Here is a 16,264-nt window from a genome sequence, read left to right on the forward strand (position 1 = left end):
CCTGCAGCTTTCAACTGCATCGCTGTGTTCACACGAGCATGTTACGTCCGTAAAGGACGGAACGTATTTCGGCCGCAAGTCCCGGACCGAACACAATGCAGGGAGCCGGGCCCCTAGCATCATACTTATGTACGACGCTAGGAGCTATAATATATGGAGAGTGATGCCGTGATGACGGCAGCGACTGCACCCGGCGGCCGAGTGGATTTTCAGCATCCACGAATTGCAGAGGCATGAAACTGTATTTACATTCTCAATCTCATACACTACGCCATCCATATGTTAACATTAGTGGCGATATCGCTCTGAGATCTTCCATGATTTCAAAGTGTGATAATTGTAGTGCATAAAAATGTGTGGAGCGCTGGCCTAAAGCCGGCTATACATATTAGGTAAAAGTCAACCAAATCAGCCGTTTTCAGCGTGATTGGCCGACTAATATGATTGGAGGTCTCCTGATTCTCCACTGATGTCAGCTGTTGGGGAGAATGAAGAATCGGGCATGTTGGATTTCAACATGGCTGATTCTTTGTTTTTGCAAGAGAGTTGACTTGCAGCAACTTATTCCCCTCTCCCCATTAAAAGAAATAGGTAAGTAGTGGTTCAGAACGCACTAGACCAAAGTAGGTGCACGAAAAGGGTCCCAACCCAATCGTATATAAAATAAGTATTCGGCACACAAGGTAGAGGTTTTTTGAAAGAAATCTTGATTTTTATTATCAGTAGTAGTGGATGCCAGAGGCTTAGTGCGATGTTTCGGTCATAACAAGACCTTCATCAGGCACTGTGCCTTTCTGGTTACTGGTATATCCAGTCGTTGGCACTACATTAGGAATGGCGGCTGACCGCTACATTTGGCGCCAAATTGCTAGGAATGATTTTTGAGTGTGTGCTGACTGCTTTTTAAAAGAACCTTATTTGGAGACTTTATAAGTGACTGAAGGCTACTCTATTAGACAACCAGCACATATGTAAAACCCTTATAATCTCTCATTTCTTAACTTTTACTAAAAGTATTGCTATTAGGCACATCTGCGGCGTGACTTTATGACAGATACCAATGCGCCCAACGGACGCTTTGACTTACAATGGAGTCCGTCGGGTCCGTTGTAGTTTCCATCATTTTGACGGCAGATAGTGCCACAGTGCCCATGTAGATAGGGCCACAGTGACCCCTGTAGATAGTGCCAAACACTGCTCTCTGTAGATAGTGCAAGACAATTCCCCCTGTAAATAGTGCCAGTGTCCCTGTAGATTGTACCACACACTGCCTCTCTAGATAGTGACACACACTGCCCCCCTGCAGATAGTGCCACAGTGCCCATGTAGATAGTGCCAGTGACCCCTGTAGATAATGCCAAACACTGCTCTCTGTAGATAGTGCCACACTGCCCCTTGCAGATAGTGCCACACACTGCCTCTTCTAGATAGTGCAAGACACTTCCCCATGTAGATAGTGCCACAGTGTCCCTGAAGATTGTGCCACACACTGCCTCTGCAGATAGTGCCACACACTGCCCCCTGCAGATAGTGCCATAGTGTCCATGTAGATAGTGCCACACACTGTCCCTTGTAGATTGTGCCAGTGCCCATGTAGATAATGCTCCAGATGTAGATAGTCCTACAGGGCCTCCTGTAGATACTGCCACAGTGCCCCTGTTGATAATGCCAAAGATGTAGATAGTGCCACAGTGCCCAATGTATATAGTGTCCCATGCCACAACAAGCACACTCACCTGTCTCCGTTCGCACACCATCCTCCAGCGATGCACGCCTGGTGTTTTCTGACGAGGCCTGCTCCAGTGGAACGATGCAGGCAGATGACAAGTGACCCTCGAAAAGATATTTCAGAAACTCAGAGGGTGGTGATGCCACAGCCCAAGGCAGATGACCGGTTTTGGATTGTCGACGTCTTCTACGATACAGCGCAGTTTTCTAATTGCATTTGGGCGATGAAAGGAAAATAAAAACGTGTTAAGAAGCCGCCTCACTCAGGGTCCCGGTAGTTCAATTACAAGCATTATGTCTCGCTAATGCAGTTGGTCTTGGCCGACAGTAGGTACTGGTTTGTAATTGTGGATATCGGGGCCTAAGGGAGCATTGCTGATGCACGTATCTTCAGGTCTCCCAGATTATGTGTACGGTTTCAAGCCAACTACCTCGTCCTACCAGAACCCAGTCAACAGCCTGAATCAGCAGTCCCATGGCAGCTTAACACTATCCATGGTAGTCATTCATTTGGACTCTGGACTGTTTAGTTTGCCTTTTTTCTAGTTTGTTTCAATGTTCCTGTTTAGTTAGTGTAGGGACTCGCAAGAAAATGAGGACCCTTGACACGGGCTTGCGAGCTGAATTATTACTGACAAAATTACTATTTATTTTATATTTGTAACAACACAACTTTTACTATATATATATGTCAGGCACCACTGTAGATCAGCTGTATTATTCTAGCCCCAGCACCGAAACAACTAAACTGTAGTCCAGCGGTGTTGCGTGGTGTGGTTCCAACACCGATCTGATCACCAATTTTAAAGTCCCCCAACCACACAATCCCAAAATTAGTAACTTAAAAATGACAGCAGACATTTTTTTTCAAGAAAATTTATATTCGATAAACAAATGAAACAAGTAGCACCAACATAGTGCAAAAACAACATTTTCAAGACTCTGTGCAGAGCAAAAAAAAGCTCACATGTCAACCAGTTCACGGCAGTAAGAGGTAGATGGTGCTGGTGTTACCGAACTACTACCCTCTGAACAGGGACGGAGAACTGTCATACAGCCGGTAATGGTTAGAGCGTTGTTGGGAGGTCCAGTTGTGTGATGGGTCAGAGTAGAAGAACATGCCACCAGCCATCTCTACTGCTCCACATGCTGGTACAGGTCCCAAGGGTCGTTTGGACCGGCAGAGATCTCCAACACTGCCATCAGCATGTTCTGACAGCGTAGCGGCGGTCTTGTGGCGCGTTGGAGATGGGGTGCGAGACTTAGAAGAAAGATGGCCTAAGGAACCTTTGTTGTTGCTCTGACGGGTGTCAATCATGGTTTGAGTACCAAGATTGGTTGTGAGTGCAGTGTCACCATGCCCCTTTCTGCATCGCGGTGCAAACCGACTTGGCTGCATGTCTGCAACCACTCTTGATGTTGCAGGAATGTCGGCCTCCTCAGGGGTTTGTTGCTGGAAGGTGCTGGTGCTACTCTCAGCTGATTCCACCAATGGTGCCTTAATTTGGGTTTCATTAGAATCTTGACTGTCAACAGTTCTCTAATGGAAAAAGAAATCATAAACCCACTAATAATTAAAAAAAATAATAATAATTATAGATTAAAGTGACGCATGAAAGTATGGTACGCACCACAAAGGCCTGGGATGCATACTATACTTCCATACGTCACTTCCAGAAGAATGTAGCCTAGTAGTCTTGCACATTGCCAGCATTAACGCATGGCACATATTTAGTATAAATAAATATATATATATATATATATATATTAATAGATAATAACAAAAATATTTTGACAATTTAAGAGGAAAATATGCTAACTTTCCTTTTTAAAGACAAACTATATATATATAACACATTTATTTTTTATGCATTGTATTATGACTTATTTTGCTCTGCTACTGATCGTAGGTATCAAATTCTTTACACATTGATTTCCCTAATAGTCTCCATTGCTTTCTGTCATTACCTGTGATGAATGGTGAGAAAATGTGCAAATCACTGGTTGCCTAAAACATAAGGGGCACAACGGACAGAGACTTGGATTTCTGTGCCTGGAAATATATTGAAATAAAATGAGAGTTCTGTTGAGTTGCTCTAAGATACATTGCAATCTCAGCGTTCAATGTAAGCACAAATCTTACTGAATTTTGCAATATTACATTTTACTAAATACAATTATATTAATGTAAATAGACCTAGGTCAATACAAAGATAATATACAGTGCAGGTAAGTCAATTTATAGAGACCATAATATAGCACCCACTAAATGGTCTCCTGAAGGGCTGAAATGGGGGTAGGGCAACTAATTACCACATATACCCCTGCCCTTCCAAAGTATCTCTCTGACATTCTGTATGCAAACTCTTGATGATGCAACCATACTATGGGCAGATGGTTTCACCAAACAGAATGCTTGGCAAGGTAGGCACTGGTGCAAACATAAAAAGTGCCCTTGACTGCAGGATCGGATTTTACCTTATTCTGATATTCAATTCCTGAACCAGGAGGCTCAGGATGATCAGGCTTTCCTAGATAAAAGTGTGCTGCCCTGTAGAGAGCACACAAAAAGTTATGTGACTGCAATCTATAGGGGCCTCATGGAAAAGCAAATTAATGTGGTTGTCTCATGAAGACTTTTCCATATACCCTATTAGAGCATAAGGATGTCATTGTGGGGCACCCCCTGCTAAAAAAAACCCTATTACTGGGCAATTTTAACACATTGGTAAGCATAGTACAAAGGCTTTATCCCCCTCCCTTCCTAAACATTGTAAGATATCTTACAATGTCTACACATTCGATTACTCCCTTGCCATCGCAACCATTTTTATTTTTTAATTTTCGCGTTTTTTCTCCCCACCTTCCAAAAGCTATAACTTTTTTTATTTTTCAGTCGATATAGTCGTAGGAAGGCTTGTTTTTTGCAGGACGAGTTGTAGATTACCATTTGTTGTACCATACAATGTACTGGGAAACTTGGTAAAAAAAAAATCTGTGTAGGGTGGAATGGCAAAAAACAGCGATTCCTCCATTGTTTTTAGCATTTTAACGGCGCGGTGGGGGCGATAGGATTTTGGAGGGGGCCTTCCCCTTTCTAATGGTTTAGATGTGCAGCATCTAAGGGGTTAAACGAGCAGAATCTGAGTCATCTCCGATTCAGCCCATTACTTTGAAGTGTCAGCAGTAACATGCAGCAAACACGTACTTAGTATGGAGCGGGCTCAGCTGTAAGCATGCTCCATACTTCCCCTTGCCGGCTATGACGTAACTGTATATCACATGTCGGCAAGGGGTTAAACATCATAAGAACAATTCTATATTTTTAGAGAGAATTTTTTAGACACATTGGTGGGAAAGGTTTTTACTTACAGATCACGTCTTCTATGATTGGAGTCGTTCTCTTTCCCTTTTCTTCTCAGTTCGGTCTAGACCAACATGATGACTTCTTCCAGCCACAACTCAATACTGCCCTTAAAAACAATAGTGCCAGAAAGTGACCCCCAACAGTTACAATGGCTAAGACTGTAATAATATCCTGCAGAAGAGAAACTTGGCACTTATATAATATACAATTTACTTTTCTTTTATTTGAAAGCAATCCTGAGTTCTAAAGTTAGGCGGGATTCACACGACCGGGTCGTTCCCGAGCCCGAGTGTCGGCCGGTAAAATCGGCCATTTTGCCCGGCCGGTTTGCATTCAGTTTTGCATCCGGGCCGGGCAGATCCGGACAGTGACATCAGCGGCAACTCCTGAAGGGGAATCCCCATGTGTTCGGGGATTCCACTTCAGGAGTTTCCCCTGATGTCACTGCCCAGATATGGACAGAGACATCAAGCGCTCTGTCCAGGAGCGGAATCCCCGAAAACACGGGGATTCCGCTCCTTCAAGGAGCTAAAGTGCGGCTAGCACATAGCAGAGCGGGGAGATACCTCCCTGCTCTGCTATAGTGGCATCGCTGCAGTAGTAGCAGCTGCAGCTGCTAGCGGCGCCATCGAAGGTGTCGCCGGGCCAGGGTGCTTTTCAAGCAGGGGAAGGGAGCCAGCGCAGCGCTCCCTTCCACCTGCTGTACACCCCGGCCCTGCCACACAGTGTACAGCGTACAGCCATTCGTCAGAATGGCATCAACTCCTCCTCCTCACATGCACTCTGCGCTGTGAGGAGGAGGAGATAGAGTGCAGGCTCCGGAAAACCCAGCCATCACTCGGGACACATTCCGGTGATGACCGTGTATTACCCGGCCCCATAGACTTCTATGGGAGCCGGGCGGCCGGGTACCCGGGCGAAGATAGAGCATGCCCTATTTTTTGACGGCCGGTTTTTCCGGCCGTCAAAAAATCGGTCGTGTGAATATCCCCATTAAGGGTCTATTATTCCTAATGCAGCCGGGTGCCGGCCGATTTATGAACGGCCGGCACCCGGCCGGGAAACCCTGCCGTGTGAATGAGGCCTTATGTTTTTTTTCCAAACAATCTTTAGGTAAAAAAGACCAAATAATCAGCGTACGTGATGTCACCGTATAACAGATTTCCAGAAGATTTACAAAAACGAAACAAAAATCAGTTAGAAAAATTCTAGAATGAGGGTATGTGCACACACACTAATTACGTCCGTAATTGACGGACGTATTTCGGCCGCAAGTAGTGGACCGAACTCAGTGCAGGGAGCCGGGCTCCTAGTATCATACATATGTACGATGCTAGGAGTCCCTGCCTCTCCGTGGAACTACTGTCCCGTACTGAAAACATGATTACAGTACGGGACAGTTGTCCTGCAGAGAGGCAGGGACTCCTAGCATCGTATATAACTATGATGCTAGGAGCCCGGCTCCCTGCACTGTGTTCGGTCCGGTACTTGCGGCCGAAATACGTCCGTAAATTACGGACGTAATTAGTGTGTGTGCACATACCCTAACAGTTACCAAGATGACCAAAGGGTAATATCAGGGTAAGAATATTGTTAGAAACGTCAAAATCCCATCTGGAAGAAACATATATTGTCATACCCCTAGGGGTTACTTATACAGGAACACATCCCAGTGTAATTGCCTTTCAAGCAATTCCATAAGCTTAATATATATATGACTGAATACTCTGCCCCTCACACTATTGCAGCGTGTCCCAAAGCATTCCAGTATGTGTAATGTATACAATTACCTGATAAGCAGTTGTATATGTATATATATATATATATATATATATATCTATATATATATATATCTATATATATATATATAAATATATATATATATATCATCCTAATGACTATGACTAACATGAGGCAATTATACAATGTGCTCCAATTCTACACTGTACAAGAAGACCCCATATACCAAGTATATAATGATGAGAGGACATTTTAAACCGCCAGATGCAGCAGTGTCAATATACATAAGAAATACAGATATCAGGAGAGACAATGCCGTGCTATTATGAAATAGGTAGATATCTAATAACATATTAATGACGGAGAACTTACTGCTTGTACTAGGGGTTCAGTGAAGAGTGAACTCGCTGTGTAGACGACCTCTGTTGCAGCAGGATAGTGTGTAGGTTACGCTTATAGCTTATCGGTGATAACAAAATTTGGGGTCACAAATCACAACCTGCGCAAAAATGTAATAAATACTAGAAAGGTGACATTATAGGTGATAGTATATGTGCTGTGAGTCAAACCATCATAACCTTTAATAAGTAATGTTATTTTATAATGTACACAATGTAATGACTATGGACAGTTTGGACTATAGTTACTGCAATGTACATGAGTACAGTTTACAGACAGGTGATACTGATTATGTTTTAGACTGGTGCTCGGCAACCTGCGGCTCCGCAGCGGTTCCAAAATATAACTCAGAGTATAAGGGAATGCTGAGAGTTGTAGTTTTACAACAGCTGCTGAGCCACAGGTTGGTGACCACTGGTTTAGACACAGGCTATTTCATCGGAGCCTGTAAGAGAACATACCTTCCATGTTTTATCTTGTCTTTTATATCATATTGTCCAAATTCCTTGTAGTTAATTCCCAGGGGATTCTTGCTTGTCTTAGTAAGAATGGAAAGAAAAGTTTTATCAAATGTATCAAAGTTTTAGTTGTTTTTGGAAGTAAAGCAAGTACTATTGGTCGCCTGCCCAGTGCACTGACTTGTTAACACATTGGTTTGGCAGGGCGAAAGTTATTATAGGGATTGTCTCATCAGCACAACCCCTGTCCATATTCCCTATTAAGGCATATGGATGTCATCGAGGAATATCCCACTCTTGTGATCCCCCCCTCCTCTATTAGCGGGACTGGGCAAACAGCAGCTCTCATTTGGGAGGACTTGGTCTAAACATGTATGACATGGATGGACATTCATTTGAATAGCTGACATGTAATACTACATTTCCCCTGCAGTGGCCGCTGCATGTGTATTTCAGGGTTTATAACAGGACTCATGGCAATCAGCTGATCACTGGGCCGGACTCAATATAGAAAGATGTTGTGATGATAAGACAAGCCCTATAAATATAACGTGAGGCATTCTGCCTGATACATTCTTGAAAATAAACTTAATGGTAAAGATAAAGATCATCACTAGACATGTTGATAATTAATGAACATTTCCACCTAAAATGAAAATATTGCCATTAAATATAAGCTTTGAGTTGTCCTCCTGTGTGACGTTACTTAGCATTCTCAATAATAGCTCTAGCTGGTTGACAACCAATATAGCCACCTAAAGCGGCGCTGGATTTATTAAAAAAAAAACATGACGTTTTGTATGTTGCCTACGCTCTGGCCGGGGACTCTGGCATTGAAAAGCTCTTGACCTCACTATCCATGTATAGACAGTGACATCAATGGTCTTCCTCAGGACCGAAATTCCTCGGCCAGAGTGGTTGCGATGCTCTGACCAGGGACCCAGCATTGTAGCTCCTGATGTCACTCTTTATATATGAGCAATCACGTCAGGAGCTTCCCCAGGCTCTGTATACCTAAACAGTGCGATACGTTTCAGCCTACCCTACCGCCGGAGGTAAACGTCGGGAGTCCTTTCAGAAAGCTATAACATAATGTGAACAGGGCCTTACTTTCAATTACGCATCACAACAAAGTGTGTAGTTAAAGCTGTGTTCAAAGATTGCGGTCAAATCACAGTTTTTGCTGCAATTTTCACTAAATGACAACAAAAACACAATGGTTTTGCAAAAAAGCTGCATTTTTGCCATGGAATCTTGGCAAAAAACGTGACATGACTGCAACGTGTGAATACAGCCTAAAAGGTCAAGGTAAAGCAATGAGAGTGGTAGTGTGAATATATGTTCAGACTACAGAATATTGAAACCTCATGTGAAGAATATTAAAACCTAATAAACTATCATCAGGTAAAACAGTGAGTATTTAGACTTACCATCACGATCCAATTATAGTCCATTCATGATTGCGTTTCCCAGGATTATTCTTTTCTGATGGTGAAGACTGAGTTTCTCGGTGGTGAGAAGGAGCCTCCATTTCTTCAAGACTTTCTGAGCTGTAGCAGGTGCTGTGATGACATAATGATGGCCATTTTTCGAGATTACTAGTTTGATGGGAAGGCCCTATTTGAAGGCCATGATCTTGATGTAACGATGAGATTATTTCAAATAGTCCAACTCTGGAAGAAGATTTTTCAGTATTGAGACCGGTGTTTTCTCTACAGTAGAGAAATCTGGAGGCAGAATTCTGATTAAGTTGGAGATTTAGAGACCATAGCCAGGATTCTTCTGTCAAGTGTGGTTGAGTAGGGATTGGATGCAGACTGGTAGCGAGTAGCTGGATACAGACTGGTTTAGCAGGATTATTCTTTTATGATGGTGAAGACTGAGTTTCTCGGTAGTGATTAGACAGGAGCCTCCATTTCTTTAAGATTTTCAGAGCTGTAGAAGGTGCTGTGATACTGCGTATAGACTGATAGCGGATACCTTGATACAGACTGGAAGCAGTTAGTGAAGTGCGGACTGGTATCAAGATGCAAACATGAACCTTCGTAGAACCCAACTAGGTTGCACCAAAGTTGCTCAGGAACCAGATGATCAGAGGAGGCACCTTTAATTGGTCTGGAGCCACAGGAACTGGATAGGAGGTTTTTGAAAAGGCAGCTGCATCCATGAGCATGAGGAGAGGTAGGATGGAGACGCTGGCAGCTGTGCACAGCAGAGGAACCAGCCCAGTGGTGGGGCAGGTAGGAGACCACTGGCAGGAGTGGCACCCGTTGCCAGCATAACAGTCCATAATTGTTTTCCTCCATTACTTCCTCCATTTCCTTATTTTTATTTTTCCGTTCATTCTGTAATTTGGCAATGGTCTCCTGATTGGAGCAATTCCTCTTTTTAAAAAACTCAACAATTTCTTCAACATCCTCCTAGTTGCCCTCAACAGTAATTAAGCTCCCATTATCCTGGTTATTAACTTAGCCAGACCTGGTGGCTGCAACCAAGCATGGTGCCTCACATCCAGGCTAGCTTCAGTTCTCCAGCTTTGGAAAAGGACTAATGAGGATAATTGCCCTTATCTGCCTTCTATCCTGGATGGACCCATGTGCTAGGAGGAGGCTCTAAGGACGTACAAAGGGGAAGCCAGGCAGTAGTGGAGAGTTCCCCTGTGGACTACGAGTCTGGTCTAGAGGTCACGTTCCATAGTGTAATGGTTAGCACTCTGTACTTTCATCTCGGCCTGACTGTCTATTAGCAGCAGGGACGCAAGAAAACAAAGGCTCCTCAGTGCGGGTCTACCTGGAAAGCAGGGGGGCACTAAAGCTGTCTTGCGGGATATGCCCTGAGGTGCAGCATGACAGTGGAGCCTGCCTGTAGCCAGGACTAGCACATCTGCAGGCATTTAGAACAAGGTACCAAATCGTCAGGCAGAAGAATAGTCATTACTCAAGCAAAGGTCAGGGCAGGCAGCAAACAAGCATGGTCAATAATCAGGCCGAGGTCAGGGCAGGCAGCAAACAAGCATGGTCAATAATCAGGCCGAGGTCAGGGCAGGCAGCAAACAAGCGTAGTCAATAATCAGGCCGAGGTCAGGGCAGGCAGCAAACAAGCGTAGTCAAAGAACAGGCAGCGGTCAGGGCAGGCGGCAGTCAAATAGAATAGTCAAATATACAAGCCAAGATCAAAACCGGAAAATCAATCATATAAAAGCAGCTAGTGCAATAGGATGTTACTGGCACGCTTGAGGTGACTCCACCACTACATTTTTCTGCAGCAAAAGGATATTTTGGTACTCTCTCTCTGGAAAGATGATGTCTCCAGTTTCAGTATACCTCACGAAGTTTCCCTCATCACTCACATATGACCTGCCGTCATCAACCAAGGGTGTGTTCAGCATAGCTCTTAAGATCTTACGAGATGCAGAACCTCCAGGGAACCATAGTGGGGAGTCAGGCAGTTGTCTCGCAGTCACCTTAATGCGTGGTGGTAAGGCGTAAGGTGCACTGCGGACCCTCGATGTTCCTGCCGCTGCTGACCCTCTGTGAGGTGGCAAGACCGATGACCGTCTTGGTAGAAACTTCTCCCAGGCCGATGGTTCACTGGGCAATGGGGCAGTGGTCCGAAAAACACCTTGTGTTATAGTGGGCTTTGGTACCTGACGTTCCTTTTTTTCCTCCTTTGCTGCGCAGGTGGTGGCTACAGATCTTGGTGGTGGTGGTGGAGATTTTAGCCTCACGTATCGGCCCGATTCTTTCACAGGTGTTGTCCACAAGTGTTTCAGAATTGGCACGACACTTAATGCTGCCTTTAACTGTTCAAAAAAGCCAGTTTGCCTCTGATGATTTTTAGGCTGCTGGCTGTATGGGGACCTTCCGAGACGTTGTCTCCGGGGCCGGAGTTTTCCTCCAGCCCCCGTTGCAGCCATCCGGCTGCCTCTTACTCCACACACTCAGAAGAAGTGTGTGTCTGGAAGGTATAAAAGAACCAAAAATAAATGTAACAAATAAAACACAGAAATAAGAGCCCAGCCGGGCAAACGCTTGCTCAGTAGTGCTTAGCTCCTCTCTCCTCGATGGTTGCCTCGCACTGACCGTTCTTGCTGAGTATTCCGTGACTGGATGACGACGCTTCTGTGATGTAATAATGCTGTACATGGCATCCAATCAGATTCGAGCTCTCACTGTACCAGTTGTAGGTTAGAAAATAAACATTTTCATGGATTGGAAAGGAAAGATTTTGAACAGCATTGATCCCAATGTGTTTCTTCCATTTTTTCTGTTGGATAAACAGCCAGTCAAGATGTTATGGCTTTAACAGTCTAAATATAAATCTGTGTAGTTGATTTCCTCCTGATAAGTAGAGGAGCCTGCTGGGATCTGTAGTGCACATTATCTGTACTGTTCACAGGTGCAATTTAAAACAAAAGAATAAAAAATGTTTGATTTTTTTCTGTTGAGGGAGATGGTAGAGACGTGATAGCGCTCCCAACAGCTGCTCCTCACTGCCTTATATACAGTACATAGGTTATAGGAGTGCGCTGTGATCTTGTGAAACTACCAGAAAAATTGTATTGGGAATCACATGTGGCTGGTCCCCTGTATAACCACTGAAAGAAAAAGTTTTCCTACTTCTCTTTGCTAAAAAAACACAGACCACAAATGTGATGTTTTTTTTTATCAAGCCCTTACATGCCACACATATATATATATATAACATCTGTATGCATCCACATATTTGCACTCTATAAACTACTCGGTAACATGGAGGAATTCTGGATCCGCTGCTAGAGGTCGGCATTTATCTCTCTTAGGGATCAAACCTACATGGCCAACAATCCACTTCCCAAGGGGGACCAATCCGTAGAGGGATTAATTTTATTTTTTTATAAGTACTAATCGCTAAAGATATCATTCAATTTGTCATAGGGATCAAGATCATAAATCACCACCCATGTGATATCAACCCGTAAAGTTATACATCCATTACTTATAGGGATGTGTCTCGAGTTAACTATGAAATTAAATAAAAAATTTTACAATCTCCCACAAGAAGAAAACGCAACGACTTGTATCCATAGACATTTTGTTTTTTAATTTATATTGAAATAGCTTTTAATGACTTGTTATTATTAAAATTTTAGCATCAAAATGTCCCCTCCTATCTGTGTAGAAAACAATTGGAGTAAAGATAAGTGAAGCTAAAGCAGCCCAGGGGATGCAGCACAATGCCAAGCTAAAGCATACAAAGGAAATGAAAAAAATATGAAAACTTTCAGCATACAGCAACCAAAAACTGGAAAAGCATGGCCAATTCTTTTCTCTTTATTAAATGGGTGTTCCCATCTTGCACAATTATGGCATACCCATAGGATATGCCATAAATGTCCGATAGATGCGGCTCCCACCTCTGGGACCTGCACCTATCAATATAACAGGGGACCTCTGATCCCCATCCTACCTTGTCCGGCTCCTGGTGTTTAATGGTCACTGTCTGACGAGGTGGTCGGGAGTTATGGAAACAGCAGAGCTCGCTGAGCTATGCTGTTCCTGTAACTCCCATAGAAGTGAAAAGGAGTTACAGAATCAGCATAGCACGGCGAGCTACGCTGTTTCCGTAGCGCCTAATTCCCGGAAACAGCATTGTTCGCTGTGCTACACTGTTCCCGTAACTACCATTTACTTCTATGGGAGTTACGAAAACAGCGTAGCTCAGAGAGCTCGGCTGTTTCCGAATCTTCAGACCACCTCGTCAGACAGTAGCCGGGAAGCACTGGAGACAGATAAGGTAGGACGGGGCCCCGTTCTAGAGATAAGTGCGGGTCCTAGAGGTGGCATCTAACAGGCATTTATGCCATATCCTGTGGATGTGCCATAAACCCCTTTAAGGGTCCTCATGGGCTAGTAATGAAATCTGTGAACAAGAAAATCACGATTGTATGGATGTGTTTATAGAGAAACGGTCACTGACCTTTACTTTGTAGTAATGACCACCATATGTGGGCAGAGCTTCCATTATTTTCATGTTCCTGCAGGTGGGGAATAGAGAAAGAAGAAAAATTGTTATTCAAAATAATGAACACGATAAAATTAATGCCATGCTTGTCGTTGCGACAGACGTATCGGCGCATCTACTGGACAACACACTGCAGGCAACTGTTTTGAATCAATATTCATAAGACTAGCTATGGTGACTACTCTGGATGTCCATGTTGCTGTGGAGACAAGCAAAGGGTCTGGTGGTGGCGCATAATGATGATGCTCTGCCAGAACTTCTGCCCCCCAGCATTTCTGCGGGGAAATAAACCATTTGTCTTCAAAGATGGACAGAAGAAATGATTTAAAGGGTAACTAAACTAACTGTCAAGTGGGCGGGTAACACCTGTTACTTGATAAGGGGTAAACGCCCACTTGACAGTCAAAGCCTTCATACGCATATCGGGCACCAAAACTAACGGCACTGATATCAAAGCAATGGTTGGGGCTAGAAGAAAAAAATAAAAAGCATCAGAATCTGTGAGGCGCCTGCAATCTAACTAAGATGTCAACTGCAGTTTTTTGGGCAGGTGGAAGGTCCTCTTTAAAGAGGCTCTGTCACCAGATTTTGCAACCCCTATCTGCTATTGCAGCAGATCGGCGCTGCAATGTAGATAAGAGTAACGTTTTTATTTTTAAAAAACAAGCATTTTTGGCCAAGTTATGACCATTTTTGTATTTATGCAAATGAGGCTTGCAAAAGTACAACTGGGCATGTTGAAAAGTAAAAGTACAACTGCCCGTGTATTATGTGCGTACATCGGGGCGTTTTTACTTCTTTTACTAGCTGGGCGTTCTGACGAGAAGTATCATCCACTTCTCTTCAGAACGCCCAGCTTCTGGCAGATCACGCTGTGACGTCACTTCCCCAGGTCCTGCATCATGTCAGACGAGCGAGGACACATCGGCACCAGAGGCTACAGTTGATTCTGCAGCAGCATCAGCGTTTGCAGGTAAGTAGCTACATCGACTTACCTGCTAACGCCGATGCTGCTGCAGAATCATCTGTAGCCTCTGGTGCCGATGTGTCCTCGCTCGTCTGACACGATGCAGGACCTGTGAGTGACGTCACAGCGTGATCTGCCAGAAGCTGGGCGTTCTGAAGAGAAGTGGATGATACTTCTCATCAGAACGCCCAGCTAGTAAAAGTAGTAAAAACGCCCCGATGTACGCACATAATACACGGCCAGTTATAGTTTTACTTTTCAACACGCCCAGTTGTACTTTTGCAAGCCACATTTGCATAAATACAAAAATGGTCATAACTTGGCCAAAAATGCTCGTTTTTTAAAAATAAAAACGTTACTGTAATCTACATTGCAGCGCCTATCTGCTGCAATAGCAGATAGGGGCTGCAAAATCTGGTGACAGAGCCTCTTTAAGTATAACATACTGTATATCTATTTTTTGTAGCTCAATTCTGGTGTTGATGGGGACTGGTCAGGGGCAGGGAAATCAGGCAGGTGAGAATTTATCTGCTGTTGCACTTATTCTTTCAGGGGACCACTGGCATTATACAAATACATTTAGTTGAAGATAACACACACAGGGTATGCTCAGAAGAACTAGTCCACGAGTGAGTACACAAATCTCTATGTATGGATACTGTACTTCATCTGTGGATGTACTGAAATATGGCAGCACATGTCTCCACACTTCCAGAGGTTTTGCTTTCGGGGGGTCAATTCCTACAGGACATAAATAAATGTCAGCATAACCTGCGTTATACTGAATGATGTCAGGACCCGAGATGCATTTGGAGCCGAGTCAGGAGCGAGGAGGGTAAGTATAAGAATACTGTCTGCTGGAGCCCTGTATCTAAGCTTAAAATGTATGGCTAGGCGCACCTTCCCCTGTCAATCACAGCTGATCACCAGTGAAGCTCGCGCTCATGCTGACCTGGGATACCCATGCATTACAAGGTCCGCCATTTATTTTAATAGCTATAATGTAATATCACCCGCATTACAAATGTATGGCTATGCTCGCCTTCCCCTGTCAATGACAGCTGATCACAGACAGGCTACTATATAATAAGGAAAGCTTTATTAACATAAGACTGGACAACTACATAAATGCGATCCATTACTGTAATCTCATGTACTACAATAGTATTTGTCTAAACCTGACAACTACATGTGATCATCTACTATCCACACACTACAAGGTATGGGTTGTACAACTGAGGTAATGCAGCTTGTATACCTGTATACATACCAATATGTGAGAGACGGGCGCTCCCGTATCGTTCTAGTGGGCAGCGCTGGCAGCATTTTCAGATATTTCTGTGCATTTTCATTGCTGCAGAAAAACAAAGAAGAAAGAGAAAATATTGTTGGTTTTTCCTGGTAGAGGATGAATTTCCAACTCTCAGCGGTGCATTGTTCATTTACACCACATACTCAAACTTCAACGTAGGTCGTTCTCAAGTGACAAGGAGAGGCGTAATGATCATGGTCGCGGGGGGTGCGTGCGACCACAACCATAGGAAAAGGGCCCCTATGCGAGAGCTGCTTATTATGGCGGAGCAGAGAGTTATCGGCTTCCTT

The 16,264-nt window shown here is 43.9% G+C and overlaps 1 protein-coding gene across 4 annotated transcripts; it reads right to left on the reverse strand.

Annotated features, from left to right (window-relative positions):
* Positions 1–2,617: 2,617 nt before the first annotated feature.
* LOC142665313 (FERM domain-containing protein 4B-like) lies at positions 2,618–16,009 on the reverse strand. Of its 4 annotated transcripts, none has more exons than XR_012851464.1 (6): positions 15,933–16,009; positions 13,651–13,708; positions 7,696–7,772; positions 5,101–5,201; positions 3,697–3,781; positions 2,618–3,268 (listed from the first exon to the last, which is right to left on the reverse strand). XR_012851464.1 is itself a non-coding variant. In XM_075844988.1 (5 exons), the coding sequence occupies exons 1-4, from the start codon at positions 15,986–15,988 to the stop codon at positions 5,147–5,149; spliced, it is 246 nt and encodes an 81-aa protein (XP_075701103.1). In that variant the 5' UTR covers positions 15,989–16,009; the 3' UTR covers positions 2,618–3,268; positions 5,101–5,146. The 4 variants fall into 4 exon arrangements, 1 of the variants encoding a protein (XP_075701103.1); XR_012851465.1 differs by lacking the exons at positions 13,651–13,708; positions 15,933–16,009 and adding exons at positions 7,208–7,334; positions 9,123–11,749; XR_012851466.1 differs by lacking the exons at positions 5,101–5,201; positions 13,651–13,708; positions 15,933–16,009 and adding exons at positions 7,208–7,334; positions 9,123–11,749.
* Between the last annotated feature and the right edge of the window lie 255 nt (positions 16,010–16,264).

The sequence above is a fragment of the Rhinoderma darwinii genome, chromosome 12 (assembly GCF_050947455.1).
Source record: "Rhinoderma darwinii isolate aRhiDar2 chromosome 12, aRhiDar2.hap1, whole genome shotgun sequence".
NCBI classification, from domain to species: Eukaryota; Metazoa; Chordata; class Amphibia; order Anura; family Rhinodermatidae; genus Rhinoderma; species Rhinoderma darwinii.

Excerpts from the sequence above, each read along its gene's own strand:
- LOC142665313 (XM_075844988.1), bottom strand. The coding sequence starts at position 15,988 with ATGCTGCCAGCGCTGCCCACTAGAACGATACGGGAGCGCCCGTCTCTC. Across the intron at positions 7,773-13,650 it reads GTCATTACTACAAAGTAAAG|ACAAGCAAGAATCCCCTGGG; the intron begins GTCAGTGACCGT and ends ATTCTTACTAAG. Across the intron at positions 5,202-7,695 it reads GACAAGATAAAACATGGAAG|GGCAGTATTGAGTTGTGGCT; the intron begins GTATGTTCTCTT and ends ATTGTTTTTAAG.